This window comes from Heptranchias perlo, chromosome 18, assembly GCF_035084215.1.
Source record: "Heptranchias perlo isolate sHepPer1 chromosome 18, sHepPer1.hap1, whole genome shotgun sequence".
Classification (NCBI taxonomy): Eukaryota; Metazoa; Chordata; class Chondrichthyes; order Hexanchiformes; family Hexanchidae; genus Heptranchias; species Heptranchias perlo.
In genome coordinates, this window is record NC_090342.1 from 52,311,596 (window position 1) to 52,333,962 (window position 22,367).

The following is a 22,367-nucleotide window of genomic DNA, read 5'->3' on the forward strand; positions in this document are numbered from 1 at the left end:
AAGGGAGTGAATGTTTAGGGTGGTGGATGGGGTGCCAATCAAGCGGGCTGCTTTGTCCTGGATGGTGTCGAGCTTCTTGACTGTTGTTGGAGCTGCACTCATCCAGGCAAGTGGAGAGTATTCCATCACACTCCTGACTTGTGCCTTGTAGATTGTGGAAAGGCTTTGGGGAGTCAGGAGGTGAGTCACTCGCCGCAGAATACCCAGCCTCTGACCTGCTCTTGTAGCCACAGTATTTATATGGCTGGTCCAGTTAAGTTTCTGGTCAATGGTGACCCCCAGGATGTTGACGGTGGGGGATTCGGCGATGGTAATGCCGTTGAATGTCAAGGGGAGGTGGTTAGACTCTCTCTTGTTGGAGATGGTCATTGCCTGGCACTTGTCTGGCACGAATGTTACTTGCCACTTATGAGCCCAAGCCTGGATGTTGTCCAGGTCTTGCAGCATGGGGGCTCAGACTGCTTCATTATTTGAGGGGTTGCGAATAGAACTGAACACTGTGCAATCATCAGCGAACATCCCCATTTCTGACCTTATGATGGAGGGAAGGTCATTGATGAAGCAGCTGAAGATGATTGGGCCTAGGACACTGCCTTGAGGAACTCCTGCAGCAATGCCCTGGGGCTGAGATGATTGGCCTCCAACAATCACTACCATCTTCCTTTGTGCTAGGTATGACTCCAGCCACTGGAAAGTTTTCCCCCTGATTCCCATTGACTTCAATTTTACTAGGGCTCCTTGGTGCCACACTCAGTCAAATGCTGCCTTGATGTCAAGGGCAGTCACTCTCACCTCACCTCTGGAATTCAGCTCTTTTGTCCATGTTTGAATCAAGGCCGTAATGAAGTCTGGAGCCAAGTGGTCCTGGCGGAACCCAAACTGAGCATCGGTGAGCAGGTTATTGGTGAGTAAGTGCCGATTGATAGCACTGTCGACGACACCTTCCATCACTTTGCTGATGATTGAGAGTAGACTGATGGGGCGGTAATTGGCCGGATTGGATTTGTCCTGCTTTTTGTGGACAGGACATACCTGGGCAATTTTCCACATTGTCGGGTAGATACCAGTGTTGTAGCTGTACTGGAGCAGTTTGGCTGGAGGCACGGCTAGTTCTGGAGCACAAGTCTTCAGCACTACAGCCGGGTAGAATTCTCTACCCCAGAGGGCTGTGGATATGTTGAGTATATTCAAGATTGAGATCGATAAATTTTGGACACTAAGGGAATCAAAGGATATGGGGATCGGGCGGGAAAGTGGAGGTGAGGTGGAAGATCAGCCATGTTCTTACTGAATGGTGGAGCAGGCTCGAGCGGCCATATGGCCTGCTCCTGCTCATATTTCTTATGTTCTCATCAGGAGCAAGTGGTCAGCGTGATTTTGAATTAATTAAACTGAATTAAAGGCATGCGTTTGGGTACCTGACTGAGATTGAGTGGTTGCTGTTGAAAGGAATGGGCTGTCGACCTCTGTTGCCGGTAAGATGTTGTCCCCGAGTAACTCCCTGAGGAGTGGCTTGTCCTGGATGTTGCTGTGCTGGAGTTTTTGGTCTTGTGGCCCAACGAATGTTGCCCCTGTGTGCCTGAAACGTAGAAAGAGTGTGGAAGCAGAAGAAATACCACAGCTGAACTGCAAGGAGACCCTGAGGCTTAATTTTCTAATTGACATGAATCTGTTCCTGAATTCCCCATTGGATTTATTAGTGACTATCTTATATTTATGGTCCCGAATTTTGGACTCTCCTACATGTGGAAACATCTTCTCTATGTCGACCCTATCGAACCCCTTCATAATCTTAAAGATCTCTATTCGATCACCCTCAACCTTCTCCTGTCCAGAGAAAAAAGCCCCAGCTTGCTCAGTCTTTCCGGATAAGTATATCCTCTCAGTTCTGGTATCATCCTTGTGAAGCTTTTTTGCACCTTCTCCACTGCTTTTATATATTTTTTATAATATGGAGACCAGAACTGTGCACAGTACTCTAAGTTGATGTCCCTTGGGACAACTCACTGTAGTAGGGTACGGTAGCATATTGGTTATTTTACTGGACTAGTAATCCAGAGGCCTGGATCAATAATCCAGAGTCATGAGTTCAAATCCCGCCACGGCAGCTGGGGAATTTAAATTCAATTAATTAAATAAAATCTGGAATTAAAATAATACTAGTATCAGTAATGGTGGCCATGAAACTACCTGATTGTCGTAAAAACCCATCTGGTTCACTAATGTCCTTTAGGGAAGGAAACCTGCCATCCTTACCCAGTCTGGCCAAAATGTGACTCCAGACCCACAGCAATGTGGTTGATTCTTAATTGCCCTCTGAAATGGCCTAGCAAACCACTCAGTTGTAAAATCTCGCTAAAAAAAGTCATCATAAGAATAAAACCGGATGGACCAACAGGCACCGGACACGACAAAGGCAAATCAAGCCCAGTCGACCCTGCAAAGTCGTCCTCACTAACATCTGGGGACTTGTGCCAAATTTAGGACAGCTGTCCCACAGACTAGTCAAGCAACAGCCTGACATAGCCATACTCACAGAATCATACCTTTCAGCCAATGTCCCAGACTCTTCCATCACCATCCCTGGGTATGTCCTGTCCCACCGGCAGGACAGACCGACCAGAGGTGGCGGTACAGTGATATACAGTCAGGAGGGAGTGGCCCTGGGAGTTCTCAACATTGACTCTGGACCCCATGAAATCTCATGGCATCAGGTCAAACATGGGCAAGGAAACCTCCTGCTGATTACCACCTACCACCCTCCCTCAGCTGATGAATCAGTCCTCCTCCATGTTGAACACCACTTGGAGGAAGCACTGAGGGTAGCAAGGGCACAGAATGTACTCTGGGTGGGGGACTTCAATGTCCATCACCAAGTGTGGCTCGGTAGCATCACTACTGACCGAGCTGGCCGAGTCCTGAAGGACATAGCTGCCAGACTGGGCCTGCGGCAGGTGGTGAGTGAACCAACACAAGGGAAAAACCTACTTGACCTCATCCTCACCAATCTACCTGTCGCACATGCATCTGTCCATGACAGTATTGGTAGGAGTGACCACCGCACAGTCCTCGTGGAGATGAAATCCCGTCTTCGCACTGAGGACACCATCCAACGTGTTGTATGGCACTACCACCGTGCTAAATGGGATAGATTCAGAACAGATTTAGAAGCTCTAAACTGAGCATCCATGAGGTGCTGTGGGCCATCAGCAGCAGCAGAATTGTATTCCAGGACAATCTGTAACCTCATGGCCCAGCATATTCCTCATTCGACCATTACCAACAAGCCAGGGGATCAACCCTGGTTCAATGAGGAGTGTAGAAGAGCATGCCAGGAGCAGCACCAGGCGTACCTAAAAATGCCAACCTGGTGAAGCTACAACTCAGGAATACATGCATGCTAAACGGCGGAAGCAACATGCTATAGACAGAGCTAAGCGATTCCACAACCAACGGATCAGATCAAAGCTCTGCAGTCCTGCCACATCCAGTCGTGAATGGTGGTGGACAATTAAACAACTAACGGGAGGAGGAGGCTCTGCAAACATCCCCATCCTCAATGATGGCGGAGTCCAGCACGTGAATGCAAAAGACAAAGCTGAAGAGTTTGCAACCATCTTCAGCCAGAAGTGCCGAGTGGATGATCCATCTCGGCCTCCTCCCAATATCCCCACCATCACAGAAGCCAGTCTTCAGCCAATTCGATTCACTCCACGTGATATCAAGAAACGGCTGAGTGCATTGGAAACAGCAAAGGCTATGGGCCCCGACAACATCCCGGCTGTAGTGCTGAAGACTTGTGCTCCAGAACTAGCTACGCCTCTAGCCAAACTGTTCCAGTACAGATACAACACTGGCATCTACCCGACAATGTGGAAAATTGCCCAGGTATGTCCTGTCCACAAAAAGCAGGACAAATCCAATCCGGCCAATTACCGCCCCATCAGTCTACTCTCAATCATCAGCAAAGTGATGGAAGGTGTCGTCGACAGTGCTATCAAGCGGCACTTACTCACCAATAACCTGCTCACTGATGCTCAGTTCGGGTTCTGCCAGGACCACTCGGCTCCAGACCTCATTACAGCCTTGGTCCAAACATGGACAAAAGAGCTGAATTCCAGAGGTGAGGTGAGAGTGACTGCCCTTGACATCGATTGACCGAGTGTGGCACCAAGGAGCCCTAGTAAAATTGAAGTCAATGGGAATCAGGGTCAAAACTCTCCAGTGGCTGGAGTCATACCTAGCACAAAGGAAGATGGTAGTGGTTGTTGGAGGCCAATCATCTCAGCCCCAGGACATTGCTGTAGGAGTTCTTCAGGGCAGTGTCCTAGACCCAACCATCTTCAGCTGCTTCATCAATGACCTTCCCTCCATCATGAGGTCAGAAATGGGGATGTTCGCTGATGATTGTATAGTGTTCAGTTCCATTCGCAACCCCTCAAATAATGAAGCAGTCCGAGCCCCCATGCTGCAAGACGTGGACAACATCCAGGTTTGGGCTCATAAGTGGCAAGTAACATTCGCGCCAGACAAGTGCCAGGTAATGACCATCTCCCCTTGACATTCAACGGCATTACCATTGCTGAATCCCCCACCATCAACATCCTGGGGGTCACCATTGACCAGAAACTTAACTGGACCAGCCAAATAAATATTGTGGCTACAAGAGCAGGTCAAAGGCTGGGTATTCTGTGGTGAGTGACTCACCTGCTGACTCCCCAAAGCCTTTCCACCATCTACAAGGCACAAGTCAGGATTGTGATGGAATACTCTCCACTTGCCTGGATGAGTGCAGCTCCAACAACAGTCAAGAAGCTCGACACCATCCAGGACAAAGCAGCCCGCTTGATTGGCACCCCATCCACCACCCTAAACATTCACTCCCTTCACCACCGGCGCACAGTGGCTGCAGTGTGTACCATCCACAGGATGCACTGCAGCAACTCGCCAAGGTTTCTTCGACAGCACCTCCCAAACCCGCGACCTCTACCACCTAGAAGGATAAGATCAGCAGGCACATGGGAACAACACCACCTACATGTTCCCCTCCGAGTCAGACAACATCCCGACTTGGAAATATATCGCCGTTCCTTCATTGTTGCTGGGTCAAAATCTTGGAACTCCCTTCCTAACAGCACTGTGGGAGAACCTTCACCACACGGACTGCACCGGCTTACCACCACCTTCTCAAGGGCAATTAGGGATGGGCAATAAATGCCGGCCTTGCCAGCGGCGCCCACATCCCATGAACGAATGAAAAAGAAACTACTACAAAATGACTGTCTATCTTTCTCTTTCTTCAAAATACTTTTCATAGAATCACACAGCGCAGAAGGAGGCCATTCAGTCCATCTGCCTGTGCCAGCTCTTTGAATGAGCTATCCAATTAATCCCACTCCGTCTGCTCTTTCCCCACAGCCCTGCAAATTTTTCCTTTACAATTATTTATCCAATTCCCTTTTGAAAGTTGCTATTGAATCTGGTTCCACCACCCTTTCAGGCAGTGCATTCCAGATCATAACAGCTCGCTGTGTATAAAAAATTTCTCCTCATCTCCCGTCTGGTTACGGACCTTCCTGCCACTGGAAACAGTTTCTCCTTTGATGCTTTGAAGTGGGAAGTCTTAAGACGCCTCCCATGGTGTTGCTCATGGTCCATCAGAAATTACACTGTTGCAATGGGGTGTGGCTGGAGTATGGAAATAGGGGAAGGTGCTTATCGCTACTGAAACAGTTTGGAAAGAAGTCGGTCAGAGATCTGCCCAGTTACAATAAAATAACTTTTTTTTTGATTGGTTTCCGGAAAATAAATAAATAGTATTTTCCTTACCCATTACAGGTAGGTAGCTAAATAAATTAAAAATTCCCTCCCTGTAACTTTAATTTCCACCTGATAAAGGTGTGGGCTTTTACAGCAAGTGTCAAACATGTATGAAACTAAAGAATAGGTTGAACTAATTTGCATTTATAAAGCTTCCTTTAGCAAATATTTCTGCAATTGTACTTAGTATCACCAAAAGATTCCTTTTAAGAATCATCGTTTGAACGAGGACTTTTATTCAGAACCTCCCTCTGAATCTGAATGATGGCACAGTCCTTCCAGAACTTGTTGCTATTTAAGCAAACAATGATGGTTTTTAATTTCTGAGTTAAAAACATAAATGAAAAATTCAGTTGGTGTAACCCATTTATAGCACATCACAAACTGTAAAGACCAGCCGGGGTAGTGGTGCGTGTGGGAACCTGCATGAACTCAAAGCTCCATCTTCTCACCTGGCATAGGCCTCCGATGCAAAACAAATTGTTATGGGCGTTTCTAGCACAGAAAATGCTGGTGCACAGGTAAAACAAATCACTTCATGTAAATTTTTACATTTTCACATGACGTTACAAACCTGTTCAGGTTAGTGGAGGAGCAGTATCATCGGTTCACCTTGTTGGGTGCGACACCTGAGGTGTGATATAGAGTTGGACGCACAGTATGCCAGATTTCGTATATACTTGAACATCTCTGGTGGTGTCACTCTGTGGACGTGCTCTTTTTTTTAAAAAAAGAGACAGGTGGCCATGAAATTCGGAGGTTCTACTGGCCTCCAGGCGTACATTATGCCCCCTTGTTCATGATTGCCCCACCAGAGAAAATAGTTTTTCTGTATCTTCCCTATCAAATCCTTTTAAGGTTTTAAATACTTTGATATAGATCACCCCTCAAATCTTCTAAACTCAAGGGAATACAAACCAAGTTTAGCTGACCTGGCTTCATAATTTAACCCTTTAGCCCCAGTATCATTCTGGTGAATCTGCACTGCAGCCCCTCCAAGGCCAATATATCCTTCCTGAGGTGCGGTGCCCTGAACTGAATGCTGTACTCCAGATGGGGTCTAACCAGAGCTTTATATGACTGTAGCATAACTTCCACTCCTTTGTATTCCAGCCCTCTTGAGATAAAGGCCAACATTGTATTAATTTTTTACGATTGCTTTTTGTACCTGTAATGATTTGTGTACTTGGACTCACAAATCTCTCTGCTCCTCCACAGTTCCTAGTTTCTCACCATTTAGAAAATACTCTGATTTATCTTTCTCGAGTCCAAGGTGGATGACCTCACACTTACCCACACTGAACTCTAACTGCCAGTTTTGCCCACTCACTTGATCTGTCTAATCCCATCTGCACTGCTTATTGTCCCTTCTAACTCCTTTATTCGAGTCAATTATAAATATGGTGAAAGTTGAGGCCCCACAACAGATCCCTGAAATTGCAATGTGCCAGCTGCTGCCAGGCTGTGGCAAGCTAACTCAGCAGTTCATAGTAAGGCACCAGGCTGTGCCTTTACCCAGTAGACCAGTGGAGGGGCTGGGGCTCGTTTACTGCTAGTTTATAGACAAATCCCAACACTACCCAGCATTGGCCCTATCCCTCAAGTTCACAACACCTCTTCCAGCAAAGAATAAAACTGTTAAAATGCGGGGGAGGGGGAGGGGGGAGGGGTGCATCACGTTACAGTTCCAGATAATGCCTTCCTCACACAGCAAAGGCCATGCATAATGGGGGCCCCTGGTTCCATCCCTAGTCCGTGCTGATTTAGCAGATTTCAGCTGGAGCAAAGCACAGCTGGCCTCACTGCCCCTGTGCGATGGACGGGGTAAGTCAGCCAGGGTGTTTGCACCCAATCGCTATCGAATTACCCCAGCAGGGAAGCGCACATTGCCTTAGAACAAGAGACGTCTTGGCGGAGCTGCCTGTTGACACTTCCTTGCCGTGGCTCATCGTGAAGAGTGAACACCTGGTACTGGACAAAAAGGGAGGGGGGAGGGGGAGGACTTGGACAAAAAAAAGGTCATCAGTACAACCAACTCTGTAAACTGAGTGCGATGTCTAGAATGTTCTGAAGCACAAGGATACACCTTATCAAGTGTCAGCTGTAGCTCAGTTGGTAGCACTCGCGTCTTTAAGTCAGAAGGTTGTGGGTTCAAGTCCCACTCCAGAGACTCGAGCACATAATCTAGGCTGACACTCCAGTGCAGTACTGAGGGAGTGCTGCACTGTTGGAGGTGCTGTCTTTCAGGTGAGACGTTAAACTGAGGCCCTGTCTGCCCTCTCAGGTGGATGTAAAAGATCTGCATGGCACTACTCTGAAGAAGAGCAAAGGAGTTCTCTCAGTATCCTGGCCAATCCCTCAGCTAACACCTAAAAACAGATTATCTGGTCATTTTCACAACACTGTTTGTGGGACCTTGCTGTGTTTCCTACATTATAACAGTGACTGCACATCAAAAGCACTTCATTGGCTATAAAGCGCTTAGGAACAACTTGAGTTTGTGAAAGGCGCTATATAAATGCAAGTCTTCATTTTTTTCTTTCTTACTGCTTACCCATGAAGAGCCAGACTCTCCAGTGCCAGCTCCTGACTGCACTGCTCCAGACAGGGCAATGCATTTGGGAGGTTTGCCTGCGATGTCAGAGGTTGGAAGCTGGCACTAGTGATCTGAGATCTTCCAGGACGGACTGGGACACTTGCGAAGTTTACAAGGAGGGATCGCGAGCACGTCCACAGTTACCTGGCACAAGGCGGTCACAGCCTGCCACGGTGTCAATCGACTGCGTCTTGAGGGGGGGGACAATGATCGTGCGTGGGTTGCTGCCGTGATGGCTGTCCGTCCGTCCTTTGGCCAGATTGTACGCGGTGCTGCTGCCAAAGTTGTGCCGCTGTCGCTGGGCATACGGGCTGTTGTTGCTCGAGGAGTCCGAATCTGGTGAGTCATGAACCGTGACGCAGCTGATGACGTTCTTCCTCTGCTTTGACAATCGGCTGAAAAGAAAAAGGAAAACGCTTATAATAATAGACTGGAAGTTGATCTTTTTAACCCCACCACCCTTCAGCTTCCCCCGCACCGCCCCCACCCCCCCCACAACTCCACCCCACCACCTCTCCCCTGATGGTCCTGATTCTTCCTGGACTGGGGCTGCACGGCACCAACCAATCTCCAGTAACTTGCCCAAGTTTGCCATTCTTCAGGTGTGATCCTTGACAGTGAGAGTTGGCGGGCAATTCACCATGGTAAGGCATCACAGCTGAGCCTGATCCAGTCCTCACCCGATATCCATTCTTACACACACACACTGCAGTATAAATGGGAACCCTGGCTGACTTTTCCCCATCTCCAGCATACTGGGGCCAAGTGTAGTTCCCCAACTTTTGCCCTGACTGAGATCAGCTAATTTAGTACAGACTTTGGATTGGGCCCTCTTGGTCTGTATGGCTCAGGGTTATGCAATCAATCAACTTGTCCATTGGCTGCATCTTGACAATGTGTATGATGAAATTTCCCAATTCTAGACAATCCATTACCAAATCAGAGACTCAACTTTTTACTTCCCAAAAGATGTTTGCATTCAACTATCGAGAGGTCCTAAAACCTGCCTGGAGATTTGGCTTATACACGGTGTTTCGCAGGATGTGGCTGCAGGAGAGAAGGGATGTTCTATGAAAGCAGACACAACAGGGGAAGGTGACCCTTGACCCTGAAGCAGTTGCTTTCATTAGTGCAAAAACGCAAATCAAATTAAAATTCAGATGCCAGGATCAACAACATCAGCCGAGCTTAAACTGTGTGTAGAAAGACTTGACCAATTAGTGATTATGGTCCTTGTGAGGGGAGGTAGGTGGGAGGGCATTGGGATTGAGTTGGTTCCAAGATGACAAGCCTAGCAGTGACGGATTGGAACCTAGCCAATCCTCTGAAGCAGGCTTGTGGTAACCTGATACCAGAGTCAGACACATTCACTGTACTCTGGGGCATGGTTAATGATCAGCAAGCCATCTGGACTCATTGATGGGGCCTGGAAAGAGGAGGGCATTCTCCCCGCTCAGCTTCAGATAACCCTGAAAGCCAGTGCCCTAAAGTTTAAGATGGTCCAAACCTCACAGAAAGAAATTTACCGCTGTTCTCATAGAATGTTCCAGCACATTCCACCCATCAAGTCTGCAGTGGTGTTTTTCTCCACATAAGCTACTTAGTTTAATCCCCCACTCTCCCTGCCCACATCCTTTAATATTCTGCTTTTTCAAGCAACTATCTAATTTCTTTTTAAAAGAATTAAAGGACTCTGTTTGTGGTAGGGATTGGATATTCTAATCACCCTCAATGGAGAGAAAGTTTTCCAAGTCTCCCTTCAATTCTTGAGATTATCATAAATCTGGGCCTCCTCATTACCCCTCACTGACCAGTGGAAACAATCTCCCGCTATTTACCCTATCATATCCCTTCACAATCGTGTCACCTCAATCGGGTCACTCCTTGGCATTCTCAGCGCCAGTGAAAAATGCCTTCATTTCTCAAAACTCTCTTCATAACTGTAACACTTCATCCCTGGTAATACCTCATTCTGCGCCTTTTCCATTGCTTTTATACCTTTCCTGCCAGGCCTCTTCAGAGCACAGTTAAGACTCAATCATATTGGCGTGGGACAGGAGTTGCATATAAGCCGGACCGGTTAAGGACTGCAGGTTTTCTTTACTAAAGGACTTTAGTGAACCAGTTGGGTTTTTACGACAATCCGACGGTTTAGTAGTCACTTTTACTGATATCAGCTTTTTATTTCCAGATTTTTTTAAAGCTGAATTCAAATTCTCAAACTGCCATTGATTTGAACTCATGTTCTCTGGATTATTAATCCAGTAACATAACCACTACACTACTGTGCCCATTTGCATCACACTTTCCTTCATTAAACTGCAACTACTGCTGCTCGCATAGAAAGTCCCAGCACATTCTGTCCATTAAGTTGGCACTGGTGTTTTTCTCCACATAAGCCACTTAGTTTAGTGAGTGCTCCCACTTTCCTTGCCCACATGCTTTAATACCATGCAAACCTCTCTATGTCCTCCTCAACTTATACGCAACCCTGGTCACAATTTGCCATACCCTTCGTTTGGTTCCATGAGCAAATTTCAATGCCGTTCCCTCAACTCCAAAGTCCAGATCACTTACGTGTCCAGTGAATAAGAGCAGTCCCAGCACAGACCTCTATGGAACAGCACCCATCATGCCTTTCCAGTCCGAGAAACTTTCTTTTACCCCTACCCTTTGCTTTTTGTTGTCTAACTATCTCTCTATCCTTGTTGCCACATTATCCTTAATTCCATATGCCATGATCTTTGCCTTGTCTCTTATGTGGTATCTTATCAAATCCATATAGATTTCATCCATTGTATTTCCTTTATCTATCCTCCCTGTTGTTTCTTCAAAGAATTCTATAAGGTCGGTCAAGCACAACCTATGTTTTAGCAATCTGTGCTGACTGGCCCTAACTCACGTTTCTCCAAGTACCTAGTAATTTTATCCCATGTTATAGGATCATAGGAACGGGAGTAAGCCATTCAGCCCCTCGAGCCTGTTCCACCATTCAATTGGATCCTGGCTGATCTGTATCTTAACTCCACTTACCCACCTTGGTTCAATAACCATTCATACCCCTACCCAACAAAAATCTAGCAATCTCAGTTTTGGTATTTTCAATTGACCCCCAGCCTCAACAGCTTTTTGGGGGGGAGAGTGTTCCAGATTTCCACTACCCTTTGTGTGAGGAAGTGCTTTCTGACATCACCTTCAACGGCTTAGCTTTAATTTTAAGGTTATACCACTTTGCTCTTGGCTCCCCCACCAGAGGAAATAGTTTCTCTCTATCTACTCCGTCAAATCCTTTAATCATCTTAAACACCTCAGTTACACCACCCCTTAATCTTCTATACTCAAGGGGATACAAGCCTAGCCTTTCCTCATAATTTAACCCTTTTAGCCCCGGTATCAGTCTGGTGAATCTGTGCTGCACCCCCTCCAAGGCCAATAAATTCTTCCTGAAGTGTGGTGTCCAGAATTAAACGCAGTGCTCCAGATGTGGTCCAACCAGAGCTTTATACAACTATAGCATAATCCCTTTTTATTCCAGCCCTCTAGAGATAAAAGGCCAACATTCCATTAGCCTTTAAATTATATTTTGTACCTGTCCACTAGCTTTTAGTGATTTCTATGCATGAACCCTAAATCTCTTTGCTCCTCCACAGTTCCTAGCTTCTCACCATTTAGAAAATACTCTGATCTATTTTTCTTAGGTCCAAAGTGGATCATCTTGTGCTTCCCCACACTGAATTCCATCTGCCACAGTTTTTCCCACTCACTTAATCTATCAATGTCCCTTTGCAACTTTCTGCTCCCATCTACACTATTTACTATGTCACCTAACTTAGTGTCATCAGCAAACTTGGATACACGACTCTCTATTCCTTCATCTAAGTCATAGATTCTAATAGTTGATCAACAGTAGAAATAAGTCTCACTGATCCTGTGATTTCCTGGCATATCCCCGTTGCCTTTTTTGAAGTGGGGGGTGGGGATCATATTTGCCACATGCCAATTCTCTGGCACAATTTTGTTTCCCAAAGTCACGGTCTGTACTATTCCTTCCCTAGCTTCCCTCTGCATCCACGGATATTAACCCCTTTTCTGGGTCAGTGGCATGGTTTTATCTGGTTAAACTCGAGCAACATCTCTGTGCACATTTGGGATCCCCAAGCCTCAGCTCTTGATGGGTGTCAAAAGCAGACAGACTGCGAGTAGGCCAGGGGACTGCGGTTTACAACTGATCTCCTTACAACATCTCAATTGCCTGACCATTGAGAAGAAATTGTTTGATCATCAAATGCTTTAACGTCAAACAAATTACAGCAATGTCATTGAGGTCCAGCTCTGGGGTCTCCAGTTCTTTGTTTCAAACCACCTGAACTAACAGGGGCTCCACACGTGATCATCTCCCACCTATTTGTCCATCTGTGCATATTGGTGTGATGCTGTGGTTACTTACCGTCTTTCGGAGAAGACGGGAGCATGCATTGGGACTCCCTGGAATCTTTGCCAGTCCTGGGCACATTACGGCAGGCTAAAGGGCACAGGTTTCTGTTGATGGGGCACTCGGTGCACCTGTGGAAATTGCCGTTCGGCAGTGGGCATAACTCAGCAATGGGAGAAGGCCTGAACTGCGACAGTCTGCACGACAGTTGTGAAAGGAGATTTTCACCGCTATAATTCTGTGAGTCTCTTTACAGTTCTACACCCTGTAGCCTGGAGTTCTGTACGGTGATCTCCTTCTATAAATAGAAGGGTAGCCTTCACCAGCGCAGCCAGAATCTTCCCATTTCACACGTATTCTCATGTAATAGTACTAGTCACTGTCAAGTTCACGTGAACTCTGGTGTCCATATCCTACCCCGCACTAAGTCCCTCGCACCCATCACCCTGTCCTCAGCCACCTACACGGGCTCCCTATTAAAGTGTGCACTTCAAAATCCTCGTTCACCTCTTCAATTCCCTCCACGGCCTTGCTCCACCCCATCTCTGCTCTCTTCAACCCTACAGCACAGGCCACACCCTCAGCTCTTCCGACTCTAGCCTACTCCAGTATTTCTCTTCCCTCCCCCTCCCTAATTCCACTGTCGGTGAGCAGTGCACATGCTACAGTCTGCAGCTCTCTTTGGAAATCTCTCGGCCTTGGTATCTCTTGCCGTTCCTTCAATAGGTTGCTCAAAACTTTGTCTCTGTTCCAGAACTGCACGGTGTTGTTGAATTCCAAATGTGGTCACCACCGCAAGCTCCATGCAAAGGCTTTCAACGGACAACGTCCGTCAAAACAAAGGCCTCGCTTGCGTAACTATCACTAATAAATCCAAGAACAAATTCACGAGAAACTTCTTGATCCAGGGAGTGGTGAGAATGTGGAACTTGCTTCCACATTGACTAGTTGAGGTGAATAGCAGAGATGCATTTCAGGGGAAGCTAGATAAACACATGAGGGAGAAAGAAATAGAAGGGGATATGTTGATGGGGTGAGATGAAGTAGGGTGGGAGGAGGCTCGTGTGGAGCATAAACACCAGCATAGACCAGTTGGGCCGAATGGCCTGTTTCTGTGCTGTAATTCTATGTAACGGCGCCTGCTGCCTCTTCACCTGTTGGGGGCTCGTTTGCGTTCCACCTCGTCATCCGTGTCGCTGCTGATGGTGATGACGCTGACTGCTGGGCTCGGCGTGTCGGGAATGATGATGGTCTGCCTCTGGTGCTCTTGGGTTGTGCTGGTGGCCTCCCCCCAGCCACATGTCAAGGTGTTGCAGGCCGGACTGTCCTGCACCGCCGCACAGCGCGGTGGTGTGTTCTCCTTCACCCGCTTCGAGCGCTGAGGCGAGCTGAAGCTTCGGGAGGAGGAGACTTCATAGGCCGAAATATTCCTACAGGGAAAGAGCAGAAAAGTTAGGACACGTGCACAGAAAAAATAAATAAATCAGTATTCCTGTGTATGACTCCCAGAGAGTCGTGTTAAACAAAATAGTTTTTATTTAAGGCACTGAAAACCATTTAATCCTGTAATTATGTCTAATTTGGATTTGATTTCCTCTCCTTCTTGTCAACATTCTCGTTCTCCTCCTGAAGGCGCTGACTCGTGTCGGCACACAGCTCCCCAGTCGCTGGCTCCTCTCCAGTATCTCACCCAATTGCCCACAATTTACTTGTGAGCCTCAGTCCTGAGTGCTGACAGGGAATTCAACAGTGAGGGCCGTCGCAGCTGAGCCTGGACCTGATAACGACAGGTACAGACTTTCCAGCAGGGTGGGGGGGATAGGGGTCGCTGGACAATGGTCAGGAGCAGGACCCTTGGCTGATCCACCCCACCCCCAACCCTCCCGAACTCAGTGCCGAGGCTAACTGTATCACAGCTGAGTTCAGTTAAATGTAAGGAATCTGACAACACCAGGTTATAGTCCAACAGTTTTATTTGAAAATCACAAGCTTTCGGAGGCTTTCTCCTTCGTCAGGTGAGTGTGGGATTCCCTGAAGTTTACCGCATTTATAGTCAGAGAACAATACCTGGTAATTACAGATAATCTTTCCAACTGCCCGTTGTCAAGGCAATCAAAGTGTTCAGACAGAGTGATGTTACATACAGGACCACCGAATACACAAACGGCCAGAACAAAAGAGAGAGAGAGAGAAACATCCGAAAGGAAGAGAAAGAGAGAGAATGACCCGTTGTATTAAAAACAGATAACTTTTTTTCGCTGGTGGGGTTACGTGTAGCGTGACATGAACCCAAGATCCCGGTTGAGGCCGTCCTCATGGGTGCGGAACTTGGCTATCAATTTCTGCTCGATGATTTTGCGTTGTCGTGTGTCTCGAAGGCCGCCTTGGAGAACGCTTACCCGAAGGTCGGTGGCTGAATGTCCTTGACTGCTGAAGTGTTCCCCGACTGGGAGGGAACCCTCCTGTCTGGCGATTGTTGCGCGGTGTCCGTTGAACCAGGAACACTTCTCACCACGATGGGCGTCTCGGCACTCTACACCAGTATCCCCCACGATGACGGCATCGCTGCAACAGCATCAATACTCAACACTAACAACAGCCAATCTCCAGACTCCATCCTACAACTCATCCGCTTCATCCTGGATCACAATGTCTTCACCTTCGATAACCAGTTCTTTACCCAAACACACGGAACAGCCAAGGGGACCAAATTCGCATCCCAATACGCCAACATTTTCATGCACAAGTTCGAGCACGACTTCTTCACTGCACAGGACCTCCAACCAACGCTATACACCAGATACATCGACGACATTTTCTTCCTATGGACCCACGGCGAAGAATCACTAAAGAGACTACACGATAACATCAACAAGTTCCATCCCACCATCAAGCTCACCATGGACTACTCCTCAGAATCGGTTTCTTCCTTGGACACACAAATCTCCATCAAAGACGGGCACCTCACTCTACCGCAAGCCCACGGACAACCTTACGATGCTCCACTTTTCCAGCTTCCACCCTAACCACGTCAAAGAGGCCATCCCCTATGGACAGGCCCTGCGAATACACAGGATCTGCTCAGATGAGGAGGAACGCGATGGACACCTACAGACGCTGAAAGACGCCCTCGTAAGAACGGGATATGACGCTCGACTCGTCGATCGACAGTTCCGACGGGCCACAGCAAAAAATCGCATAGACCTCCTCAGAAGACTAACACGGGACGCAACCAACAGAGTACCCTTCGTCGTCCAATACTTCCCCGGAGCGGAGAAACTATGCCATGTTCTCCGCAGCCTTCAACATGTCATCGATGACGACGAACACCTCGCTAAGGCCATCCCCACACCTCCACTACTCGCCTTCAAACAGCCACCCAACCTCAAACAGACCATCGTTCACAGCAAATTACCCAGCTTTCAGGAGAACAGCGTCCACGACACTACACAACCCTGCCACGGCAACCTCTGCAAGACATGCCAGATCATCGACACAGATACCACCATCACACGAGAGGACACCACCCACCAGGTACATGGTTAATACTCCTGTGACTCGGCCAACGTTGTCTACCTCATACGTTGCAGGAAAGGATGCCCCAGAGCATGGTACATTGGCGAGACCATGCAGACACTGCGACAACGGATGAACGGACACCGCGCAACAATCACCAGACAGGAGGGTTCCCTCCCAGTCGGGGAACACTTCAGCAGTCAAGGACATTCAGCCACCGATCTTCAGGTAAGCATTCTCCAAGGCGGCCTCCGAGACACACGACAACGCAAAATCGTCGAGCAGAAATTGATAGCCAAGTTCCGCACCCATGAGGACGGCCTCAACCGGGATCTTGGGTTCATGTCACGCTACACGTAACCCCACCAGCGAAAAAAAGTTATCTGTTTTTAATACAACGGGTCATTCTCTCTCTTTCTCTTCCTTTCGGATATTTCTCTCTCTCTCTCTTTCTGTCTTTTGTTCTGGCCGTTTGTAAATTCGGCGGTCCTGTATGTAACATCTCTCTGTCTGAACACTTTGATTGCCTTGACAATGGGCAGTTGGAAAGATTATCTGTAATCACCAGGTATTGTTCTCTGACTATAAATGTGGTAACCTTCAGGGAATCCCACACTTCACCTGACGAAAGAGAAAGCCTCCGAAAGCTTGTGATTTTCAAATAAAACTGTTGGACTATAACCTGGTGTTGTAAGATTCCTTACATTTGTCAACCCCAGTCCATCACCGGCATCTCCACATCACGAGTTCAGTTAACTCAGCACAGATTGGAGATTGAACCTGAGAACTTCTGGTCTGTTCCATTTTGTCTCGATACATTCACCCACCAGGGCATTTGGGAAGCTGCCGTTAGTGAGTCTAACTATTTCCTTTGCACAGATGTGACGATTGGGTTCATCTTGATAAACCGATTGCTTAGAACGTCGCAATTTAAGCAACGTGCTTTCAGACGTGGCACGAGTTCAGTCAGTGTGACAACCAAACAGCATGAGTTTAACTAACCCTGATAAGGAAGGGTTCACTCCATGAACCTGTGGAATCAGCCCTCCTATGTCAGGTTGCTTACACGTGGTAGCCGTACCTCTGACATATGCTCCTTTGGAGCTTGGCTTTCCAACTAGTGGTATGGGATCAGAGAATTCCCCCTTTTTATTCTGAAATAAACAGTGTTAAGAAATACTTTTGAACATTACAGGTTAAACATTGTATCCACTGCAAATGAAATTCAAATCTGACAAATGCAATGTATTGCATATTGCAAGAAAGAATGGGTAGCTTAGGAATTCAAGGGAACAGGATTAGCGCAGGGAGATTTTAGAAGGAACCTGGAAGTGATATTGGACTTGTCACTTTCCACGTGGTGAAGCAAATTGAATGTTGGCCTCATCCGGACGGTGGTGTGTAAGTGTCCAGAGGTTGTCTTGGGGTTTTATTGAGACGTGACATGTGGTAAGCGTAACATGCTGGGGATGAACAGGTGACTTTGGACCTCTGGTTCCCAAAGCTTTCCACCACTGGTGTTTTCCTCGCCCCATGCCTGGGTCTGTTGTAGACTAATTGATAGAGATTGATTGCTATGATTAGTCAACAACTCCATTATCGCTGTATTATGTCACTATCAGGATGGTAGAAGGTGAACTGGATGGACCTTGGTCTTTTTTCATCTAGAAATTCCTATGTTCCTAATACACTGGGGAGATTAAACTTGGAGTGTTGTGTACAATTTTGGTCACACACTTCAAAAGGTGTTGTGTCAGGGTAGCACTCTGCGCAAATTGGCTACGACATTTATTACATTAAAACTGCGACTACGTTTCAAAAGTGCTTCATTGGCTGTAAAGCGCTTTGGGACTTCCTGAGGTCGTGAAAGGCGCGATATAAATGCAAGCCTTTCTTTCTTGAACCCTCCTCAGCTCTCACAGGGGAATGACAGTAATTTTCAGACGACGCATTGTACGCACCTGGCAGAGGACTGCTGCTGCTTGTTCTTCTTTGAGGAGGTGCTCGAGGTGGGCTGCTGTCTCATTACATGAGCGACACCAACATTCAACGGCTGGGCAGACGGCAGGGTCACGTGACTTGCCAGCAGGGCCGGCTGCTGCATGATGGTATTGTAATGGCTGGTGTGCGGGTGAGTGTTCCTGGGCCAGGCGAAAGGACATTAAAGGAGTTAATCATACTTACTCAGGACAGACCAATAACGCGTCTCTCACCAGTTACAAGTAGTCAATCTTTCCCCTGACCCCAGTTCTCTTTTCAGAGTTTTTCGGGTTAGAGATAATTCCAAGGAAAAAGGGAGGAGGGTTTGTGGTTGACATGGACAGCACTTGCGATGACATCTTTTATGTACTGAGCTTCACAAATTTCAGGACATTTAATAAATCGGGCGGAGTTCACAATAGGACTATGGAAGGAGCAGCTTTGACAGGTGGCACATTCTCCATCCAATTCTCATTTACCTGACCAACTAGTGACAATCCTATCTGAGGGGGAAAGGGGAAGAGGTTGGGTGTGGTCTCTGTGGTGTCACGTTAGCTCCATGCTGACACCCCTGGTGATTGGAACTGAGTCAACCTTCCATGGCATTCTCGGTAATCCGACACTGAAATACACCAGGGACATCGGTGGTAACTGACCGGCCGGCCTGGGCCAGTGATGACACCTGGACGGGTAAGACATGCTGTACAGATACATGAAAGGAAGGGTGAGAAAACACCATTGGACCCGTACTAAATGGCGTGGTTTGCACTGGTTAAACTCCAGCCGTACTCCTACACGCCCTTGGGTGGGGGTTCTTTAAGCCACGCTGTGCCTCAGTTCTCTGGATTAAGTCAATTGGGCTGTGTCCCTGCAGGGAGAGTGTTGACTCTGCATCAGGCAACTGGAAACCCTACTTGTTGGGTTTCCACACATGCCAAACACCTGACTAACCAACACAAGGTCTAGACAACTCTTGGCCATGATGATGATGCCATTTAGGCCATTACATGGTTTCACAAGCACATCAGGCCAAGCTGTCTCATGGTTTCGCCAAACCAAGTGGTTTTGGGTTATGCTGACGTGCACCGAACCCTTCCCTCTGGGGAGGAGCTGGCGGAAAATTAAGCAGCCACATTTCAGTTGACTAGATCGATCGAGCCTACCTCCAGTCTGCCAGTTGCTGGGTCCCTGCCATTGTCTCTGGAAGAACGGTAGCGTGCTGCATTGAGGTATGGGCCGCCACTCCTGTTAGCTGTTGCCAGGCTGGAGGCAAAAGGATCTGCTGGGTCCCACTGGGCCAAGCCTGCTATAAGGAAGAAAAACAAAATAAGAAATGCTGATGAGGTTAAGGGGAGAGGTGAGGTGGGGGTGGGGGAGGGCGTGGTCATTATCCTCCAGTTTCATTCCGGAGTCATTTCCAATTTGCCAGCAACTCTATACCAAGTTTTTGATTGAACTAAGTTAACATTAACATTCGGGAACTCTGGGAGAAGCATCTTGATGAAAGGTCTCCACACAAAACACTAACCTGCCTTTTCCGTTTGCGACTGACTTATTCACTGTGTGTTTCAAGCACTTTCATTGCAACTCGTAAAAGGATTATTATAAATGGACTCCCAATACTTTCAATGCTTCATTATCAGTAATATTTTTAAGGCCGGTCCTGTTTCCACTCCCTTTTCTAAGATCTGAGCGGGGAAGACCATCCATCCTTTGGATGAGATGTGAACCCAAGGTTCCAGCTGCCTGTTCCAGTGAACATGAACGAAAGCACTGTCTCCTGGCCAAGTTGTCTCCTGGCCAACATTATCCATCAACCAACACTGCCAAAACCAACACTTTTTCAAATAAAACTGTTGGACTATAACCTGGTGTTGTAAGATTCCTTACATTTGTCCACCCCAGTCCATCACCAGCATCTCCACATCATGACTGCCAAAAAATAGATCAACTGCGTAAAAGGAAGCCATTCGGCCCATCATATCTGTGCTGGATCTTAGCTAGAGCAATCCAAAATTAATTCCACTACTCTGCTCTCTCTGTATCTTCCTTTGCTTCAATTGTTCATCTGCTCCTTCCTTAAAAGATGCAATGGTCTCTGCCTCAATCACTCCCTGTGACAAAGCATTCCTTGCTCCAACAACCCTCTGCGTAGAGAAATTTCTCCTGACCTCTCTCCTGGCTCTCAATGACAGTTTTAAATTGATGACCCCACATCACTCACTACCCAACCAGAGGAAACAGTCTTTCCTGATTCACTCCATCAATACCCTTCATAATTTTATAACTTTTGTTTAAATCTCTTTTTACCCTTCTCTGCTCCAGTGGAAAAGGTCCCAGTATCCGAAGTCTCCTATCATAACTATAGTTTCCCATCTCTGGCATCATCCTAGTGAATCTCACCTGTACGCTCTCTATGGATTTGCAGGTGAATGTAAATGATCCTATGGTGCTATTCGAAGAAGAGCAGGAGAATTCTCCCTGATGTCCTGGCCAATATTTATCCCTCAACCAACAGCACTAAAAAAAAGTGATTATCTGGTCATTATCACACTGCTGTTTGTGGGATCTTGCTGTGCGCGTACTGGCTGCTGCATTTCCTACATTACAACAGTGACTACATTTCAAATAGTACTACATTGGCTGTAAAGTGCTTTGGGACATTCTGAGATTGTGGTAGGCGTGATAGAAATGCAAGTCTTTCTTTCTTTCTTCATTCTCGCCCCAGTCCAAACACACTCACTTTCTAACCGATGTCACTGGATAGTGGCCAGGAGCAGGAGCCCTGTCTAAACTTTCTTCTCCCTAGCCCAGAGGCGAGAAAACCAATTGCAGCAGCCCCCCATCTGTTACCTCACTTCAGATTAGCACAGATTAGGATTCGGACCTGAGACCTTCTGATCTGATTTGGGCAGTGTCTATGCCCTGGAAGCCATGAGGGGTCCTTCTGAAATGTAACACTTTCTTGACCACTCCAATGTTTGCTAGGGACAGCATTCCAACTACCTGTGTCAGAAGGCCAGGCTGGATCTGAAGAGGCTGAGCTCCTGGAGCCTGCGTGACGATAGGAAGAGCATTCTCCATTCGGACCGAGTACCCGGCGTGCTTGGTGGGGGAAGCCTGTAACCCTATTGGCACCAATGAGAGAGCATTCAAAATGTAAGAAAAACACATGGAGAATGATCTGTCAGGATCAAGTAAGAGTTTAGTCAAAATTTGACGCACACTAGCTTTTAAAAACAATTATTCCTCCTTTCCTGAATGCACTGGGTCCCAATGGTAACAGACACCCTCCAGTGTCTCACCCCAATGGTAACAGACACCCTCCAGTGTCTCACCCCAATGGTAACAGACACCCTCCAGTGTCTCACCCCAATGGCTGATCTTCATGCGTGAGTGACAGGCTATTCATCCATCGAGAATGTCACAGTTGAGCCTGATCCTATCCTCACCTGACAAACAGACGCGTGTGCTTTCCAGCAAATGGTCAGGAGTGGAAACTCTGCCTGATCCCTCCCCTCCTCCATAACACTGGGTGCTGAGGCCAATGACATAGAACGTACAGCACAGAAACAGGCCATTTGGCCCAACAGGTCTATGCCGGTATTTATGCTCCACACGAGCCTCCTCTCATCTTACTTCACCTCACCCTATCATCATATCCTTCTATTCTTTTTTCCCTCATGTGTTTATCTCGCTTCCCCTTAAATGCATCTATTCTGTTCATCTCAGCCACTCCATGTGGTAGCAAGTTCCATATTATAACCACTCTCTGAGTAAAGAAGTTTCTCCTGAATTCCCTGTTGGATTTATTAGTGACTATCTTATATTTATGGCCTCTAGTTTTGGACTCCCCCACAAGTGGAAACGTCTTCTCTATGTCTCCCCTATCAAACCCCATCATAATTTTAAGACCTCTATACGAGCCCCAGACTGTCCAATCTTTCTTGTAACACCTCCGCTCCCCTCTGACGACACAGGCCAGGGATCGATCCTGGGACTTTCCTGGTCTGCCCAGCCCAG

The 22,367-nt window shown here is 47.3% G+C and overlaps 1 protein-coding gene across 4 annotated transcripts in view; it reads right to left on the minus strand.

Annotated features, from left to right (window-relative positions):
* The window catches only part of hipk2 (homeodomain interacting protein kinase 2), a 219,832-nt gene that overhangs the window by 8,303 nt on the left and 189,162 nt on the right, over positions 1–22,367 (minus strand). For 2 of the 4 annotated variants that reach the window (XM_067999916.1, XM_067999914.1), the window contains exons 9-14: positions 21,351–21,472; positions 19,508–19,647; positions 18,326–18,505; positions 14,003–14,278; positions 8,561–8,811; positions 1,419–1,579 (exon numbers count right to left, since the gene is read on the minus strand). In XM_067999916.1, coding sequence (XP_067856017.1) covers positions 1,419–1,579; positions 8,561–8,811; positions 14,003–14,278; positions 18,326–18,505; positions 19,508–19,647; positions 21,351–21,472 — 1,130 coding nt within the window. Of the gene's footprint in view, positions 1–1,418; positions 1,580–8,560; positions 8,812–14,002; positions 14,279–18,325; positions 18,506–19,507; positions 19,651–21,350; positions 21,473–22,367 lie in introns of all 4 variants that reach the window. The other 2 variants (XM_067999915.1, XM_067999913.1) reach the window with 1 other exon arrangement.